General features: G+C 39.3%; 1 protein-coding gene and 1 non-coding gene across 7 annotated transcripts in view; both read right to left on the bottom strand.

Moving 5' to 3' along the window:
• The window catches only part of SPIRE1 (spire type actin nucleation factor 1), a 214,844-nt gene that overhangs the window by 81,828 nt on the left and 113,591 nt on the right, over positions 1-19,425 (bottom strand). For all 6 annotated transcript variants that reach the window (XM_008979444.4, XM_008979446.4, XM_035270512.3 and 3 more), the window contains one exon: positions 16,710-16,835. In XM_008979444.4, the coding sequence (XP_008977692.1) occupies positions 16,710-16,835 (126 nt within the window). The remainder of the gene's footprint in view (positions 1-16,709; positions 16,836-19,425) is intronic.
• LOC118147090 (small nucleolar RNA U13) lies at positions 14,498-14,596 on the bottom strand. The gene has a single exon (XR_004733255.1). It is a non-coding gene; the product is annotated as a small nucleolar RNA U13 (small nucleolar RNA).

Genomic DNA, 19,425 nt, shown 5'->3' with positions numbered 1-19,425 from the left:
TCCCTTCCTTCCTCCCTCCCTTCCTTCCTCTCTCCTCTCTCTCTCTCTTCCAAGACATGGTCTCACTCAGTCGCCCAGGCTGGAGTGCAGTGGCATGATCACAGCTCATGGCAGCCCTGACCTCCCAGGCTCAAGCAATCCTGCTACCTCAGCCTCCTGAGTAGCTGGGACTATGGGCATAAGCCATCATGACAGGTTAATATTTTTTTAAAAATATTTTTTGTAGAGACAGGATCTCACTATGTTGCCCACTCTAGTCTCAAACTCCTAGGAATAAAGTATTTTTAAATTAAAGTATGTATTTTTTAGACGTAATGCTATCACACACTTAATAGACTATGATGTATGTAAAGATAATTAATTTTGTAATGCATTGGGAAACCAAAACATTTGTGTGATTTGCTTTATTGCAATATTTGTTTTATTGCAGTGGTCTAGAACCCAACCCGCAATATCTCCAAGGTATGTCTATAAATCACTTAACAAAGTTTCTCTCTATGTACTGAATTATATAGTGTAAAATATACTCATATAATACTTTGAAAAATTCATAAGCCATGCTTATTTCCAATTCATTGTTTTACCCCATAATTGTAATGACTAGTCAAATATTAGCAGTAAAAGATAAACTGGCTCCAATCTGGGCATCCAAAAATCATCCTCCCATCCTAGGATTTCATTAAATTTGGGGTAAGATTTAACCATTCAGAAGAATTTGGCCAATGAGGCTTAAAACAAAATCCTGGCCAGGTGCAGTGGCTCATGCCTGTGATCCCAGCACTTTGGGAGGCTGAGGCAGGCAGATCATGAAGACAGGAGTTCAAGACCAGCCTGGCCAACATGGTGAAACTCTGTCTCTACTAAAAATACAAAAATTAGTTGGGCATGGTGGCACATGCCTGTAATACTAGCTACTCAGGAGGCTGAGGCAGGAGAATCGCTTGAATGGAGACCCAAAAGACGGAGGTTGCAGGGAGCCAAGATCACATCACTGCACCCCAGCCTGGGCTACAGAGCAAGACTACGCCTCAAGAAAAAAAAAAAAAGAATTCCAAGTAAGTGAGAACCATTTAAACATTTAGAAAATCACAACACTGGCAAAATGCTACTTTTAAACAGCATAGTTATTTATATTAATAGAGGGAAAAATGTTTTCTTCTCTCTAGGAAAACATTAGAAATATCCTGGGAAATGGATGAAAGATGGCCGAATAGGAATAGCTCTCAAGTGCAGTTCCCAGGGAGAACAACGCAGAGAGGAGAGATCACTGCATTTCCAAATGAGTTATTACTGTCCACAGACCAGAAGATTCCCGGGCTGAAAAGCACCACCAGTTTCCAGCATGGTTGTTTCAGCCCGCGCAGCAGGTGTCAGCACAAAAACTCACACAAATCTGGGTGCTGTTTCAACTGGCGCCTGGAACGCCTGGTAGACAGAGCCGCCCATTCAACTGAAAAAAGGGGGCCGAAACAGGGAGCCAGGTGATCTGGCTCAGCGGGTCCCACCCTGACAAAGACCAGCAATCAGAAACTCTCTGGATTGAGAGTTTCACAGCAAGTGCAGCTCGACCTGAGACGGTCCAGCTCTGTGTGGGAAAGAGCATCTGACATTACCAAGGCAGTCCACCACTATGGAGGCAGTCCACCACTACTGAGGCAGTCCGCCATTACCAAGGCAGTTCTAACTATACCTCTATAAACAAAACCGCAAGGAAGTTCACACAGCAGCCAGGCAGAGCCCACGGCAGTTCAGCAATGCCTCTGCTGGCAGACTGTGACTAGGCTACCCCCTAGCTGGGCAGGGCACCTAAAAAAGGCAGCATCACATCAGAAACTTATAAATAAAGCACCACCTTCCCAGGACACAGCACCTGGGAAAAAAGGCAGTTATGAATTATGCTGCAGCAGACTTAAATGTACCTGCCCAGAAGCTCTGAATGAAACAATGGAGCTCACAGTTCAGCACTTGAGCTCCTCTATAAGGGTCAGACTGTCCCCTCAAGCAGATCCCTGACTCCCGTATATCCAGAGACACCTCATAAATGAGAGCTCAGGATGACTGGCGGGTATCCTTTTGCCAGAAGAAACTGGCAGAAACCCTTACTGTTCTGTAGTCACTGCAGGTGATCCCCATGCAAGCTGGGTCTGGAGTGGACCTAGCAGGCCTACAGCAGAGGGGCCTGACAGAAGGAAAACTAAGAAACAGAAAGAAATAACGTCATCATCAACAAAAAGGATGTCCACTAAGAGACCCCATCTGAAAGTCACCAACCTCAAAGAACACAGGTAGATAAATCCACAAAGATGCGAAGAAACCAGCACAAAACGGATGAAAACAGCAAAAGCCAGAATGCCTCTCCTCCTCCAAGGGATCACAACTCCTCACCAGCAAGGGAACAAAGCTGGATCGAGAATGAGTCTAATGAATTGACAGAAACAGGCTTCAGAAGGTGGGTAATAACAAACTTCTCTGAGCTAAAAGAACATGTTCTAACTCAATGCAAAGAAACTAAGAACCTTGAAAAAAGGTTTGACAAAATGCAAACAAGAATAAACAGCTTAAGGAGGAATATAAATGACCTGATGGAGCTGAAAAACACAAGAACTTCACAAAGCATATACAAGTTTCAATAGCCAAATCGACCAAGCAGAAAAAAAGTTATCAGTGATTGAAGATCAACTCAACAAAATAAAATGAGAAGGCAAGATTAGAGAAAGAAGAGTGAAAAGAAATGAACGAAGCCTCCAAGAAATATGGCATTATGTGAAAAGACCTAATCTATGTTCGATAGGTGTACCTGAATGTGACAGAGAAAATGAATCCAAGCTGGAAAATACTCTTCGGGATATTATCCAGGAGAACTTCCCCAACCTAGGAAGGCAGGCCAATATTCAAGTACAGGAAATACAGAGAACACCACAAAGATATTCCTCAAGAAGAGCAACCCCAAGGCACATAATCGTCAGATTCACCAGGATTGAAATGAAAGAAAAAATTGTAAGGGCAGCCAGAGAGAAAGGTCGGGTTACCCAAAAAGGGAAGTCCATCAGACTCATGACTGATCTCTCAGCAGAAACCCTACAAGCCAGAAGAGAGTAGGGGCCAATATTCAACACCCTTAAAGAAAAGAACTTTCAAACCCAGAATTTCATATCCAGCCAAACTAAGCTTCATAAGCGAAGGAGAAATAAAATTCTTTACGGACAAGCAATTGCTGAGAGATTTTGTCACCACCAGGCCCGCCTTACAAGAGCCCCTCAAAGAAGCACTAAACACAGAAAGGAACGACCAGTACCAGCCACTCCAAAAACATACCAAATGGTAAAGAGCATCGACACAGTGAAGAAACTGCATCAACTAATGGGCAAAACAACCAGCTAGCATCAAAATGGCAGGAACAAATTCACACATAACAATATTAACCCTAAATGTAAATGGGCTAAATGCCCCAATCAAAACATACAGACTGGCAAATTGGATGAAAAGTCAAAATCCCTTGGTGTGCTGTATCCAGGAAACCCATCTCACCTGCAAGGACACACATAGGCTCAAAATAAAGGGATAGAGGAAGATTTACCAAGCAAACGGAGAGCAAAAAAAGCAGAAGTTGCAATCCTAGTCTCTGATAAAATAGACTTTAAACAAACAAAGATCAAAAGAGACGAAGAGGGGCATTACATAATAGTAAAATGATCAATGCAACAAGAAGACATAACCATCCTAAATATATACGCACTCAATACAGGAGCACCCATATACATAAAACAAGGTCTTAATGACCTACAAAGAGACTTAGACTCCCACACAATAATAGTGTGAGACTTTAACACTCCACTGTCAATATTAGACAGATCAATGGGACAGAAAATTAACAAGGACACCCAGACTTGAACTCAGATCTGGACCAAGCAAACCTAATAGACATTTACAGAACTCTCCATCCCAAATCCACAGAATATACATTCTTCTCAACACCACATCACATCTACTCTAAAACTGACCACATAATTGTAAGTAAATCACTCCTCAGCAAATGCAGAAGAACAGAAATCATAACAAACAGTCTTTCAGACCACAGTGCAATCAAGTTAGAACTCAGGATTAAGAAATTAACTCAGAACCACACAACTTCATGGAAACTGAACAACTGGCTCTTGAATCTTGACTGGATAAACAATGAAATGAAGGCAGAAATAAAAATGTTCTTCAAAACCAATGAGAACAAAGACTCAAAGTACCAGAATCTCTGGGACACATTTAAAGCAGCGTCTAGAGGAAAATTTACATCAATAAATGCCCACATGAGAAGCAAGGAAAGATCTAAAATCAACACCCTATCATCAAAATTGAAAGAGCTTGAGGAACAAGATTGAAAACACTCAAAAGCTAGCAGAAGACAAGAAATAACTAAGATCAGAGCAGAACTGAAGGAGACAGAGACAAAAAAAACCCTTCAAAAAAAAAATCAACAAATCCAGGAGCTGGTTTCATGGAAAGATTAACAAAACAGGCAGACTGCTAGCCAGATTAATAAAAAAGAAAAGAGAGAAGAATCAAATAGATGCAATAAAAAGCAATAAAGGGGATATCACCACAGATTCCACAGAAATACAAACCACCATCAGAGATTAGTACAAACAACTCTATGCACATAAACCAGTAAACCTAGAAGAAATGGAAAAATTCCTGGACACTTGCATCCTCCCAAGCCTAAACCAGGATGAAGTCAAAACCCTGAATAGACCAATAACAAGGGCTGAGTTGAAGCAGCAATTAATAGCTTACCAACCAAAAAAAAGCCCAGGTCCAGATGGGTTCACAGCCTGATTCTACCAGACATACAAAGAGGAGCTGGTAGTACTCCTTCTGAAACTATTACAAACAATCCAAAAAGAGGTAATCCTTCCCAAATCATTTTATGAGACCAACATCATCCTGATACCAAAACCCAGCAGAGACTCAACAAAAAAAGAAAACTTCAGGCCAATATCCATGATCAACATAGATGCAAAAATCTTCAATAAGATACTGGCAAACCGATTGCAACAGCACATGACAAAGCTTATCCATCAAAATCAAGTAGACTTCATCCCGGAGATGCAAGGCTGGTTCAACATACGCAAGTCTATAAACGTAATTCACCACATAAACAGAACCAAAGACAAAAACCACATGATTATCTCAATTGATGCAGAGAAGGCCTTTGACAAAATTCAACAGCCCTTTATGTTAAAAACTCCCAATAAACTAGGTATCGACAGAATGTATCTCAAAATAATGAAAGCTATTTACAAAAAACCCACAGCCAATATCATACTGAATGGGCAAAAACTGGAAGCATTCCCTTTGAAATCTGGCACTAGACAAGGATGCCCTCTCTCACCACTCCTATTCAATATAGTATTGGAAGTTCTAGCCAGAGCAATCAGGCAAGAAAAAGAAAGAATAAAGGATATTCAATTAGGAAAGGAGGAAGTCAAATTATCTCTATTTGCAGACAACATGATTGTATATTTAGAAGACCCCATCATCTTAGCCCAAAATCTCCTGAAACTGATAAGCAACTTCAGCAAAGTCTCAGAATACAAAATCAATGTGAAAAAAAACACATGCATTCCTATACAGCAATAACAGACTTAAAGAGAGCCACATCAAGAACGAACTGCCATTCACAATTGCTACAAAGAGAATAAAATATCTAGGAATACAACTAACAAGGAATGTAAAGGACCTCTTCAAAGAGAACTATAAACCACTGCTCAAGGAAATAAGAGAGAATACAAACAGATGGAAAAACATTCCATGCTCATAATTAGGAAGAATCAATATTGTGAAAATGGCCATACTGCCCCAAGTACAGACTGATTCAATGCTATCCGCATCAAGCTACCTATGACCGTTTTCACAGAAATGGGAAAAAACACCTTAAAGTTCATATGGAACCAACAGAGAATCCACATAGCCACGTCAATTCTAAGCAAAAAGAACAAAGCTGGAGGCATCACACTACCTGACTTCAAACTATACTACAGGGCTACAGTAATCAAAACAGCATGGTACTGGTACCAAAACAGAGATATAGACCAATGGAACAGAACAAAGGCGTCGGAGGCAACGCCACACATCTACAACCATCTGATTTTTGACAAACCTGACAAAAAAAAGCAATGGGGAAAGGATTCCCTGTTTAATAAATGGTGTTGGGAAAACTGGCTAGCCATGTGCAGAAAGCAGAAACTGGACCCCTTCCTGACATTTTACACTAAAATTAACTCCTGAGGGATTAAAGACTTAAACAAGACCTAACACCATAAAAACCCTAGAAGAAAAACCTACTAGGCAAAACCATTCAGGACATAGGTATAGGCAAGAACTTCATGACCGAAATACCAAAAGCATTGGCAACAAAAGCCAAAATAGACAAATGAGATCTAATTAAAGTCCAGAGCTTCTGCACAGCAAAAGAAACAATCATTAGAATGAACCGGCAACCAACAGAATAAAAAAATTTTTTGCCATCTACCCATCTGACAAAGGATTTATATACAGAATCTACAAAGAACTAAAGCAGATTTATAAGAAAAAAACAAACCCATTCGAAAGTGGGCGAAGGATATGAACAGATACTTTTCAAAAGAAGACATTTATGAGGCCAACAAACATATGAAAAAATGCTCATCATCACTGGTCATTAGAGAAATGCAAACCAAACCCACATTGAGATACCATCTCACGCCAGTTAGAATGGCGATCTTTAAAAAAGCTGGAGACAACAAATGCTGGAGAGGATGTGGAGAAACAGGAACACTTTTACAGTGTTGGTGGGAGTGTAAATTAGTTCAGCCATAGTAGAAGATAGTGTGGTGATTCCTCATAGAAATTCCATTTGACCCAGCAATCCCATTACTGGATATATATCTATAGGATTATAAATCGTTGTTATAAAGACACATACACATGTACATCCACTATAGCACTGTTTACAATAGCAAAGACTTTGAACCAACCTAAATGCCCATTGATAATAGACTGGACAGGGAAAATGTGGCGCATATACACCATGGAATATTATGCAGCCATAAAAAGTGATTAGTTCGTGTCCTTTGTAGGGACATGGATGAACTTGGAAACCATCATTCTCAGCAAACTGACACAAGAACAGAAAATCAAACACCACATGCTCTCACTTATAATCAGGTGTTGAACAGTAAGAACACATGGACACAAGGAGGGGAGCATCACACACTGAGGTCTATTGGGGGGATCTAGGGGAGGGACAGTGGGGGGTAGGAAGTTAGGGAGGGATAACATGGGGAGAAATGCCATATATAGGTGATGGAGATGGAGGCAGCAAACCACATTGCTATGTATGTACCTATGTAACCATCCTGCATGTTCTTCACATGTAGCCCAGAACCTAAAGTGCAAGAGAATATATATACTAAAAAAAAATTACACACACACACACCCTAAACAAGGGATGAAAGCATTATAGCAGTCTAGGGTCAGAATACTGAAGATATACACACACACATGCAGATGTATCTGATGCCTGCAGAAAGCCATTCAGAGCATGGGTAGTCACAAAACTATAGCTTCTTCTGGTGCAGCTTCCCATCAGATCCTTGTACAGTATCCCTGCATAGTACCTTGTGAGGCAATGGTCCCAGTGTTTGAAAAGCCACCTCTCCCCCAGCCCTTCTACGTTGCTTGCTCTTGTCTCCTGGCCTTCATGTGTGCTGTTTACTATGCCTGGAACACATATTTCATCCACCATTTTGCCTTAGCATTTGGGTCTCAGCTTTGAATTTACTTTTGGGAAGCTGTACATGGTCCCCTTGGTTGCTTCCACAGCACCCTGCACCCCCTGGCCACAGCCCTTCCATCCAGCAGGTGCTGGATGACCTGCTTCTAAACTATCCTCCCTATTCTTGAGTCCTGTGAAGGCAGAAAATCATGTTCATCTCATTCACCATCTTACCGACCGTAAGAAAGCAGTAAGAGTAGCACTTAACACATGGCTTCTGTGAGGACTCAATGAATATTAATGCACATAAATTCTTAAAGCAGCATTTAGCACAGAATAAGTATGGAATAAATGTTAGCAGTATTAATCATGGTAGCACCCATCATATGGAAGACATTTTAAATACTTATTGCATGAATAAAATGATTCTGCCCACTGATCCTAGTTCCTCTGACAGCCAGCATCTCTCCATTCACTAGGCTTTGTGATGTCTCCATATGGTTATTATGTTCTGTCAAGTCTTCATCAAAATCCCAAGTTCCTCCACTGTTTCTCCTACATTAACATTTATAGACACCTCCTTAATATCCTGACCTCCTATCTGAAGATCAACTTTTATTGTCTATTATTTGTACAAAGTTAAAAACTAGTCTAATTTTAAGTCCTTCAATCATCATGGCAGCAACTTTATTAAGGTTTGTTGAACAGTGCTTCAGTTTTTCTACCTACACTGTAAGTCGGGAAGTGAAGGATAATACTACCAAATTCACAAGAACATCGCAAGGATTAAAGTCCTAACATATGCAAAGGATGAGATATGTAGGGGTTCTAAAGATAGGCCTTTCAGCAAACACAATGTAGGTTGCCTCGGCTTAGCCACCTCTCCCCTGGTCCTTCTGCAGAAGGCTTTGGATCTTTCTTCTCCCAAGTATATAAATTATCTTAGAGTAGAAATCTTTTAAAAGTTAATGAAAATAGAGCAGTATTCAATTTCCACTCCCAGCCCTCAGGTTCCCATTTTGGAGAGCAGGATGAATATGAAAAGACAGCTGTGTGTCCAGGAGGCCCAGGTGTGCATCAGCTATGCACCATTTCTGTGCCTATCCTGGCTCCTGATAACTCCATAATCAGCATCTGAAGGCTGATTCTATTCTCCTCTATTTCTTCTTGAATAAAAATATGTTAAGGGCTTAGGAGACTCCAACTGTAATATTTATTAGGATTAAAAAAACTTAATCTTGGCCGGGTGTGATGGCTCACACCTGTAATCCCAGCACTTTGGGAGGCCGAGGCGGGCAGATCACCTCAGCTCGGGAGTTTGAGACCAGCCTGACCAACATGGAGAAACTGTGTCTCTATTAAAAGTACACAATTAGTGGGGCATGGTGGCACATGCCTGTATCCCAGGCACTGAGGAGGCTGAGGCAGGAGAGAATCCCTTAAACTCGAGAGGCAGAGTTTGCAGTGAGTTGCAACTGCGCTTTTGCACTCCAGCCTGGGCAACAAACGCAAAACTCTATCAGAACAAACAAAGAAAACCCTTAATCTCACTGATAGAGGCCCTAGTGTTACCCTAGGAGTAGCAAAGGAAACATACCTAAAAAGCCTACAAGGTACTGTCTTATGTTCCTAAATCTATGACAGGACTAACAGTATATAAACATGGTCCATGCTCTTAAGAGGTTCACAGTCTAGTGGGAGACATAAACAAACAGTAATTACAACAAGTGTCACTGCTGTAAGTGACAGAAAGACTCCAGAGTGGAGTGCTCATTGAATGAACATAGAGAAAAAAGAATGACTTCGATCAGAGAAAGTGTTTCAGAATAGTAGACATCTGAGTTAGGAGAAATAGGCATTTTCTAAGTAGCGAAGAGGGGAAAGGGACATTTCAGGTAGGCGCAGAGGCCCTGGACACTCAGGAATCAAGCAAGTGTAGGCAGAACCAGCACACATGGGGTGGGGGTGGATGGTGAACGATGAGCCTGGAGAGGTCAGAACTGGGCCAGATTGTGAACAGCTGCCCATGTCATACTGTAGTTTAAAAGGTTTAAACTTTCCACCAACAAGTATCAAGGAGTCATAAAAAGGGAAATAACATTAGAGGGTTTGTCATGGCCCCAGGCAAGAGATGTCAAACCACTGTGTGAGGCAAGGTAAGGTAGACACAGTGAGAACACGAAGGAGTCTCTGTATTCTGGAGATCATGGAAGAGCATCAGGGGATCAAGATGCAAAACAGATGGTAAGAAACCAGACCTACAATAGCTGAACTACAGATTCTTTAATTCATTTAACAGTGAACAAATATCTATGAAGTCCCCATTATACTGAGATATAACAGTGAATTAGAGAGAAAAGGTCTCTGCCCTCAATGAGATTATATTCTAGTGGCAGACATCAATGAATAAGGGACTAACAAAACAACTACAGACTGTGATGGCAGCTAAAAAGGAGATAATAGGGGACCTACGATTAAAACAAAAAAGGCAGTCTGTGCTAAATATATAAAGGTGTCTGCATGGCCTGAGGAGATGTCCTTTCATTTCAGCTGACATATGAAGGATGTGAGTGAAAAATCGTACTTGAAAGGGTCAATGAAGACAAAATTTTTAAGAGGCGTTTAAGATGTCAAGAAACTAAGCACCGCAGATACAGTCACACTTGAGAAGAGTCCCAAGATCATTATAGTCAGATAATCAGAAATGACAACCCACACCTGTAGAGCCTACTGTTGAAGAAATCCAAGATGGCTTAACTATATTAGACATCTTCTCCGTCAAAGATCAAAATGTTTGAAAAATTCTGCCTTCGTTTGGGTGATGTTTATGTGTATGAAATACAAGAAAATGCAAGAGAAGAGAAAATTTTCATCACTTCAAGTGCATAATCTAGAAAACAGAAATTAGGACATTAAAAATCTATTTTACATGCCTTATAAAGTTCTTGGTGCAATATCATGAACACATGCTATAAATGCACAATTATTTTCACTGTTCATTCATTGATAACTAATGTTACTGTATTAGGAATTTATTCTGTACAGGGATTTTCTGTCAGTAGACTGTGAAAATAATTTTATTTTTAGCCTATGCTGAATCAATATTGACTGTTATAACTAGCTTACCAATTTAAAAAAGTTAAATCTGTGTTTTTAAAAGGCCTAGAGCATCCTCTATTTTGATCAATTTATCTACAACACTGAACTGATTTCCTGTAAAATCCCTATCAAATTTAAGACATAAAATAGTATACAATAATTTCATAGCAAATTTTAATGGTCATGCACTTATTTATCTGTATACACTTTGCATGTGCAGTAAGACTAACAACAAAAATGAGGGAGAGCTTGTTGAATAAATAGAACAAAAGAGTTCGTCACACAAATTGTATTTTCTGCATAAAATTTTAGGACTAGAAGGAAGCTTAACATGTCTAATTGCCCCTTCCCCATTTTTATGTTTTTAGAGACAGGGTCTCACTCTATTGCCAAGGCTAGAGCACAGTGGCGAGAATCATAGCTCACTGTAGCCTTAAACTCCTGGGCTCACAAGATCTTCTTGTCTCTGCCTCCCAAGCAGCAAGGATTCCAGGATTTTAGGATCTTGCTATGCTGCTCAGTCTGGTAAACTCCTGGCCTCGGCCTCTCAAAGTGCTGTGATTACAGAAGTAAGCCACTGAGTTCAGGCCTTCCTCCCATTTTTAAAGATGAGTAAACAGAAGTCTTGCAAATGCTATTTGATTTTAAGAAGTTACATGAATAATGAATGGTATGATTCACCAATAAAAGGGCTTTTACAGAACATGAGTGTTAATATAAATATTTCAAATTATGAAATAAATAAAAAAATGAGTTATTTGCTCTAAAGAAAGCTTTCCAAAAATTATTTTAAACTAGTGTACTTCTATGATACATCAAGTTTCTTCTACTATAATATCATTATGCCACTACTATGAAACAATGTATTACTGGAGAATTTGACAAGCATACTGCACACTTTCACCATGGAGGCAATGATGGTTAGAGCATGCTAGGAATGTATCAGAGAAAAATCAACTGACTTTCCAGTCTTAAAACTATTTTATCTCAGTCTTTCACACATCTATGATCCTCTATCTTTTCCCACTTCACATTTCCCTCTTATTATTTTTTTTATACAGGGGGTCTTGCCTTGTTGGCCAGGCTAGTACTAAACTCCTGGCTTCAAGCAATCCTCCTGCCTTGGGCTCTCAGAGTGCTGTAATTAGCCGGTGTGGTGGCACATGAGCCACCGTGCCTGGCCTCACTCTTATTTTACACCTGAACTTAACATGGTACCCCCCCAATCCCATCTGTGTGCATATGCAGGACCATCATCCCCTAACACCAACACATGCATGCCCACACATTCTTTCATGAACCCTCTTCTCCCCAAAGCCAAATATTAGTCTCACTGACTCACATATTCTCTCCAAGACTGTTCAGAAACCTATACCAAAGTATCGACTTCCATTTTCTTCAGAACTCTCTTTACTTTCATCTAACAGTACATTTCATGTGACACTCTTAGAGGAAAACAGCAATAACTTCTATGTAGTGCAACACCTTTGCTGGACTGAAGGGTATGATAAGGATGGAAACGCTGTTATCAGCAGCACTGAGAACTGCCTCAGTTTACTAATTTGAAAGAGTCACAGGACTCTGTAAGATTAAATGGAGTAAGGGAGAGAAAACATTTTATAAAGTAGCTGTATGAATAAACATAGGAAAGTAGCAGGGGTTAAAGTTTTAGGTAATGATAAAAAATTTTATTTAACAATAACAAAACTGGAGACTAATGATAAAAAAATTACCTGAACCACAATAGATTAAAGGATGTTACCATTAACATAATTTCATTTTCTCTAATAAAAAATTTTACCTTTGAAACTGCCCCCGCTGCATAGCACAGGCTCACCAGCTACCCCTGCAGTACAGCTCTGGAATATGGTAGTGTCACCGGGAGCAGGGCAGGGTGGATCTTCTTTCATACAACCTGATGCACTCAATGGATTGCTTAGACAGTCCCTCCAGCTATACTTAACTTAGAAGGATATCAAATTGCTTAGGAGACACAGAAATGTGTATTTACTTTCAAGGATATCACATTGCTTAAGAGACAAAGTAACAGCAGGTCTACCCAAATCTTTATCATTCAAAGAATAACCTTAGTTTAAGAAGAAAATCATCACACCACGAAAGAGATCAGATTGTAAACAAATTTGGTTTCTAAATAAATAGATGATGAACCAGGCACTGTGCTTTATAAAGTAGCTAAGTTCAGTAAATGCATTTAACACTTTACAGAACAAGTATAACACTGGAAAACAGATGATAGATTTTGTATTTTAATAAATTGCCTATTTGGCATGTAAGAAATTTAATATAATTAAAGTACTTTTGGAATATCAAATCAGACACATTATCAGCAACTGAGCTCAAATGTTCTGACACTACGATTCCACACCAATTTATATGCATTCATGCATACACACACAGACACAGATATGAGGTAGTTTGAAAAATTGTTGATAACCCAATTTTTAACTTTGTTGAATCAGAGAGTATAATTTCAAAAATTCCTCTTAGTACACACTAACTCATAGGTGTAAAGTGTGATTCTTAAAATATATTAAGTATTTTGACTTCAGAAAAAAATCAAATTAACAAATAGTATTAGTGTGAAAAAAGTATTTTTGAGAAAAGGTTAAGAGCACTAACAGGCCGGGCACAGTGGCTCAAGCCTGTAATCCCAGCACTTTGGGAGGCCGAGGCGGGTGGATCACGAGGTCAACAGATCAAGACCATCCTGGTCAACATGGTGAAACCCCACGTCTAATAAAAATACAAAAAATTAGCTGGGCATGGTGGTGTGTGCCTGTAATCCCAGCTACTCAGGAGGCTGAGGCAGGAGAATTGCCTGAACCCAGGAGGCAGAGGTTGCGGTCAGCTGAGATCGTGCCATTGCACTCCAGCCTGGGTAACAAGAGCGAAACTGTCTCAAAAAAAAAAAAAAAAAAAAAAAGATCACTAACATACATACATAAAGAAAGCCTTATACACTGCAGAGGAAAAAGAAACTTATTTGGACTGTGTAAGACTTCATTCCTAAAATCTTGATATTGGATAGGCAATTTATGTGCTTTCTTCATCTAGGAAATCACTCAAGATGACAGAAGTGATGACAGGAGCATCAAAGGAAGAAGAGTGTTTCAACAAGGATGAAAGTTGATTACTGGCAGGCAGCAGAGGAGAGACAGAATATTAGCAAACCCAATCCAGACATGGAGATGTAGAGGAGAGACCAGCTTCCCACAGGAGGGAAGCAAGAGAAAGCACTACCCTTAGGGGCACAAGTATTGTGAGAAGAGCCTGAGGGAACTCTTTTCAAACTGGATTGTAGTTTCCAGAGAAGACTGGGAATGGTTGAGATGAAGATCAACAGAGTAGAGGGAGATGTGAAAACAGGATGGAACTAATGCCTATGAAGACCTAGCCTTGGGGTCTGAGGGTGAGAGATGTGGCTGGACCTACGAACAGTTGTGAGGGCCCAACCTTGGTCAACCTGCCCAGTTTCTGTAGGTACTGTGACACAGCAGTTTTACTCCACCTGTCTGTCAGCTTTTTATTTAGATAAAATTTAATTATGTTTGAATCTCTTTTTGAAAGTGTGTTTGCATATCTGGCAAAGCAAAATTTTAATCAAGAGCAAAAATAATTTTTTTTTTTTTACATCAGATGAGTAACGTGCTGACATGAGGTTTAGAAAAAGGGACATTTCATACACAAGTATGAATATCCAATCATCGTGCTTAGGAACTGTGAAAGGATCAAGAGCAAACATTTTAAAAATGCTCATTGCAGGGTAGGGTAGTAAAAATATGAATATTGCTCTATTTAAGCTCACAAATAGTTTCTAAGAATGCCAGTATTAGAAGGACTTTAAGAGCTCATTTAATTAACCCAACACTGTACATGTACACCATAAAAATAATGCTCTGGGGAAGACAATCCATCTTAACAAGCTGGGAAAGGTAATGACAGCCTTAAAAAGTAATCTTTTCTACTATCTGAGAAAACTTAGTTGAGGATGAGGACGTGCCTTTGGATGTTCACTTTGAAGCTTTTAATCAGATCTCACTTCCTCAGGTTCTCTGTTCAAAGAAAATAGCTAGTACACACACACACACACACACACTCTCTCTCTCTCTCTCACTCGTATTTATTCTTCAAATAACATAGAATTTACCTTTCTCCACTGTTGATAACTTTCCTCCTTGATCCAATTTTGTAAAATTAAAAAAAAAAGGCAAAGCTTTTCATTGCCCTATCATAAAAAGACAGATCCATAAAAAGCAGTACCCTGGCTAGGGCAGAGGAAGGCTGCTTAGAGCTCTTATGCATATATATATATATATATACAATAAATCTATTTAAGGGTGATTTATTAAGGGTGATCTGCCTGAGACACCCATCATCTACTTACTACCAGGGCTAAGTACATCTTAATGGGAAAATAGTTTAGTTTTTCCTTTTTTGCTTATATATCCACCACGTGTTTTCCCCAAACTGTGGGTCACGATAAGTTTTAGCTTAGTGTTTCTGATAAACCCTATATGTTAGTTATAAAAGAAATGATACTGTGATAGTCAATTTTAGGTGTCGACTTGACTGAATAAAAGAATACCGAGATTTTTATTTTAGGTATGGATTTAGGTGAGTGTGTTTCCAGAGGATACTGGTGTGTGAGTCTGAGTGGACTAAGTAGTGCCCTCAGTTTGAGTAGGCACCATCCATTTGGCTGGGGCCCTGTGTAGAATAAAAACAGAGGAAAGAAAATTGGCCCCTCTCTCTCTCCTGGTACTGGGATATACTTTTCTTCTCCTATCCTTGGTCTCTGGACTTGGACTGAGCTGTGCTGATGGAATATCAGGGTGTCCAGCTTGCAGACAACCCATCATGGGACTTCTTAGCCTCCATAATCACACAAGCCAATTCCCCTAATAAATCCCTTCTCATGTATCTTGAACTCCTGGCCTCAAGTGATCCTCCTATCTGAGCCTCCCAAGTAGCTGGGATTACAGGCATAAGCCTGCACCTGCCCCTTTTCATATACCTGCATATCTATAAAGCCCATTGGCTCTGTCTCTCTGAACTACCTGACTAATATAGATATCCATTACCTATCACGTACTGACCTCTCATTTTCTGCTAGATGCTATGTTATTTTATATAAGATCTCACTGAGTCAACATGGTGAAACCCCATCTCCACTAAAAAAAAAAAAAAATTGCTGGGCATGGTGGCATGCACCTGTAGTCCCAGCTACTCGGGAGGCTGAGGCAGGAGAATTGCATGAACCCAGGAGGTATAGGTTGCAGTAAGCCAAGATCGCGCCATTGCACTCTAGCCTGGGTAACGAGCGAAACTCCATCTAAAAAAAAAACAAAAAAAAAAAGATCTCACTGAATTTTCACAACCATCTACTTAACACACGGTGACTCACCTTTTAAATAAATAATAAGTAAAATAGTTAAATGATCAGATGTAAGTGTCACCTCTTTTCTGAGTCCTTATCCCTCACGGAAGAGGTCCTAATATGTTTCAGAATGAACAGAAGCGAAGAACGGCAGAAAGCGGGTGGAAAGCAAGTCACATGGGAATGGACTGAACCAGTTCAGTAGTATTTATTTCCATTTGCAAGGAATCTGTATGAAAATCTGTTTTTTAAAGGGTTCACACTGTTGATATTTTAATAGAGTAGATTTAATTTTAGCTAAGTTGCTTCTTTCCTGAATGACTTTCAGCACTCATCCAAAGGATGGTAATAAATCTTTTAAAACAATAGAGTGGACAATGTCAAAAATTTAGGCTTATCTTCCAATAAATATCAAATACACGCCTATCAAACTATGCCAATAAATATCAAAGCAGTAGTACTTACCTCCTTTGCACTCTTAATTTTGGTCAAAAATGTATGGAGCTCCATCGTTTCTGCAAACAGGGCACGGCATACCGCCTGATAATGATTTGGTGCGTCTGATTCAGTAGGGAGATGAGCAGCACACAACTATAGAAGGAGAAAATAAAATAGCGGTGCTTGGTTACTATTTAGGGTTTTTTGTACTTAAAAACAGATACACCCCCATATCTGTATTTTCATATCAGACAGTCAGACAATCCCCATCATCCAAGGCTTAATGTACCATAAGACCAACAGTAAGGTCCACACGATTATATGGGAAAAGTGGTCCACTAAGTAACAGACACCCAACAGCACAGATGAGCTTACTAGAATCAGCTTCTATTTGAAAAAGATAGAACATATGTAAAAATTTTGGTTGGGACCAGAAAAGGAACCACCATTTACTGTGTACTGATGATGGCTCCAGTATTTTAACAGCTACCACTTATTAAGCAATTATCATACCAGCTATAATATTTGACATGTCATATATACAACATAATACCATTTACTCTTCAATGTAATGCTGAAATGTCTTCATTTTATGGCAAAAGAAACTGAGGCTAAGAGGAGTCAAGTGACTTGTCTGTCCACAGTCACATGGTTACCATGAGGGAGAAGGAGAAATCAAACACAATCCTACTATGTTCTGAAGCCCAAGCTCATTCCAATACATGTTGAATTTTGTAACGTAGTAGAAAAAAAAAAAAGAATATCAGGAAAACATGTGGACCTCAGGGAAGCAGCCTCATCAGTAGATGGGGAATGGAGGAAAGAGGGCAGAGGGCAACGTAAGGCCATGGGTGCTGCCCACAGCCCTAATGTCTTTTACCATACATGGTCCATAATCCCCAAATGACTACTTGTGGGTAAAGCTTGCAACTTAACATCATGAAAGCAATTTAGAAAAATCAAACGCCTTTCTTCTGCTTGATCAATTCGACCTTTAATTTATCAGATCGGAAAGACATCCTATTAAGAATTCCAAACACAGGAATAATTTTATCTTTCTATAAAATAATTTGCATCCATGTACAATCATTAAGTTTTGTGTTTTGTTTTTTTTTTTTTTGAAAGAAGGAAAGAAAGAGAAAGAAAAAGGGGGAGAGAGAACAGGAGTCTTGCTCTATTGCCCAGGCTGGAATGCAATCTAAAAATAGGTATTAAAAACCTCTTAATTGTGCTTAACAGCAGAGACAGGAAGGAATAAGGGAAGAAAAGAACAAACGGTCAACCAATATTTCATTTAAGTCTGTGAAATACTATGCCAATGCTGAAGAGTGATTTATTTCCAATTATGTGGTCACTTTCAAAATAAGTGTAATGTGATACTGAGAAAAATGTATGTTCTGTGGACCTGGCGTGAATAATTCTATAAATATTCACTGAGTTTACTTGTTCCAAGTCTGAGTTCTAATCATAGATGTCCCTGTTAATTTTCTATCTCGTTGATCTGTCAAATATTAACAATGTGGTATCAAAGTCTCCCGCTATTATTGTGCGGGAGTCCAAGTCTCTTTGTAAGTCATTAAGAACTTGTCTTATGTATCTGGGTGCTCCTATATCGGGTGCATATATATTTATGATCATTGACTCCTGTTGTTGCATTGATCCTTTTACCATTATGTAATGTCCTTCTTTGTTTCTTTTAGTCTTTGTTACTAGTAAAGTCTGTTTTGTCAGAGACTAAAGTTACAACTACCTTTTTTTTGTTGTTGTTCTCCATTTGATTGGTGAGTCTTCCTCCAATCCTTTATTTTGAGTCTTTGTGTGTCCTTGCTTATAAGAGGGATCTGGATACAGCGTACCCACAGGTTTTGACTTTTTATTCAATTTGCCTGTCTGTGTCTTTGACTGGGGCATTTAATCCATTTAAATTTAGGATTAATATTGATATTTGTGAGTTTAATATTGTCATTTAATGCTATCTGGCTATTTTGCCCATAAGTTGATATAGATTCTTCATTGTGGAGATACTCTTTACCTTTTGGTAAGTTTTTGGCATGACTGGTTGTTCCTTTCTGTGTGTAATGCTTCTTTCAGAAGCTCTTGTAAAGCAGGCCTGGTGGTGATGAAATCTCTGAGTGCTTGCGTGTTCGCAAAAAAATTTTATTTTTCCTTCATTTATGAAGCTTAGTTTGGCTGGATATGAGATTCTGGGTTGAAAATTCTTTTCTTTGAGGATATTGAATATTGACCCCCACTCTCTTCTAGCTTGTAGGGTTTCTACTGAGAGATCTGCTGTGAGTCTGACGGGTTTCCCTTTATGGGTAACCTGACCTTTCTCTCTAGCTGCCCTTAGAATTTTCTCCTTCATTTCTACCCTGGTGAATCTAACGATTATGTGTCTTGGGGTTGCTCTACTTGAGGAATATCTTTGTGGTGTTCTCTGTATTACCTAGAGTTGAGTATTGTCCTGCCTTACTAGGTTAGAAAAGTTTTCCTGAATAATATCCTGAAGAATATTTTCCAGCTTGGATTCATTCTCTTCATGACATTCAGGTACACCTATCAAACATAAATTAGGTCTTTTCACATAGTCCCATATGTCTTGGAGACTTTGCTCATTCTTTTTTACTTTTTCTTCTCTAATTTTGTCTTCTCATTTCATTTCATTAAGTTGGTCTTCGACCTCTGATATCCTTTCTTCTGCTTGATCAATTCAACTGTTAAAACCTGTGCATACTTTGTGGAG

The sequence above is a fragment of the Callithrix jacchus genome, chromosome 13 (assembly GCF_049354715.1).
Source record: "Callithrix jacchus isolate 240 chromosome 13, calJac240_pri, whole genome shotgun sequence".
Taxonomy (NCBI): domain Eukaryota; kingdom Metazoa; phylum Chordata; class Mammalia; order Primates; family Cebidae; genus Callithrix; species Callithrix jacchus.
Note: the sequence above shows the minus strand (reverse complement) of the source record. Positions and strands in the feature narration are given on the sequence as shown.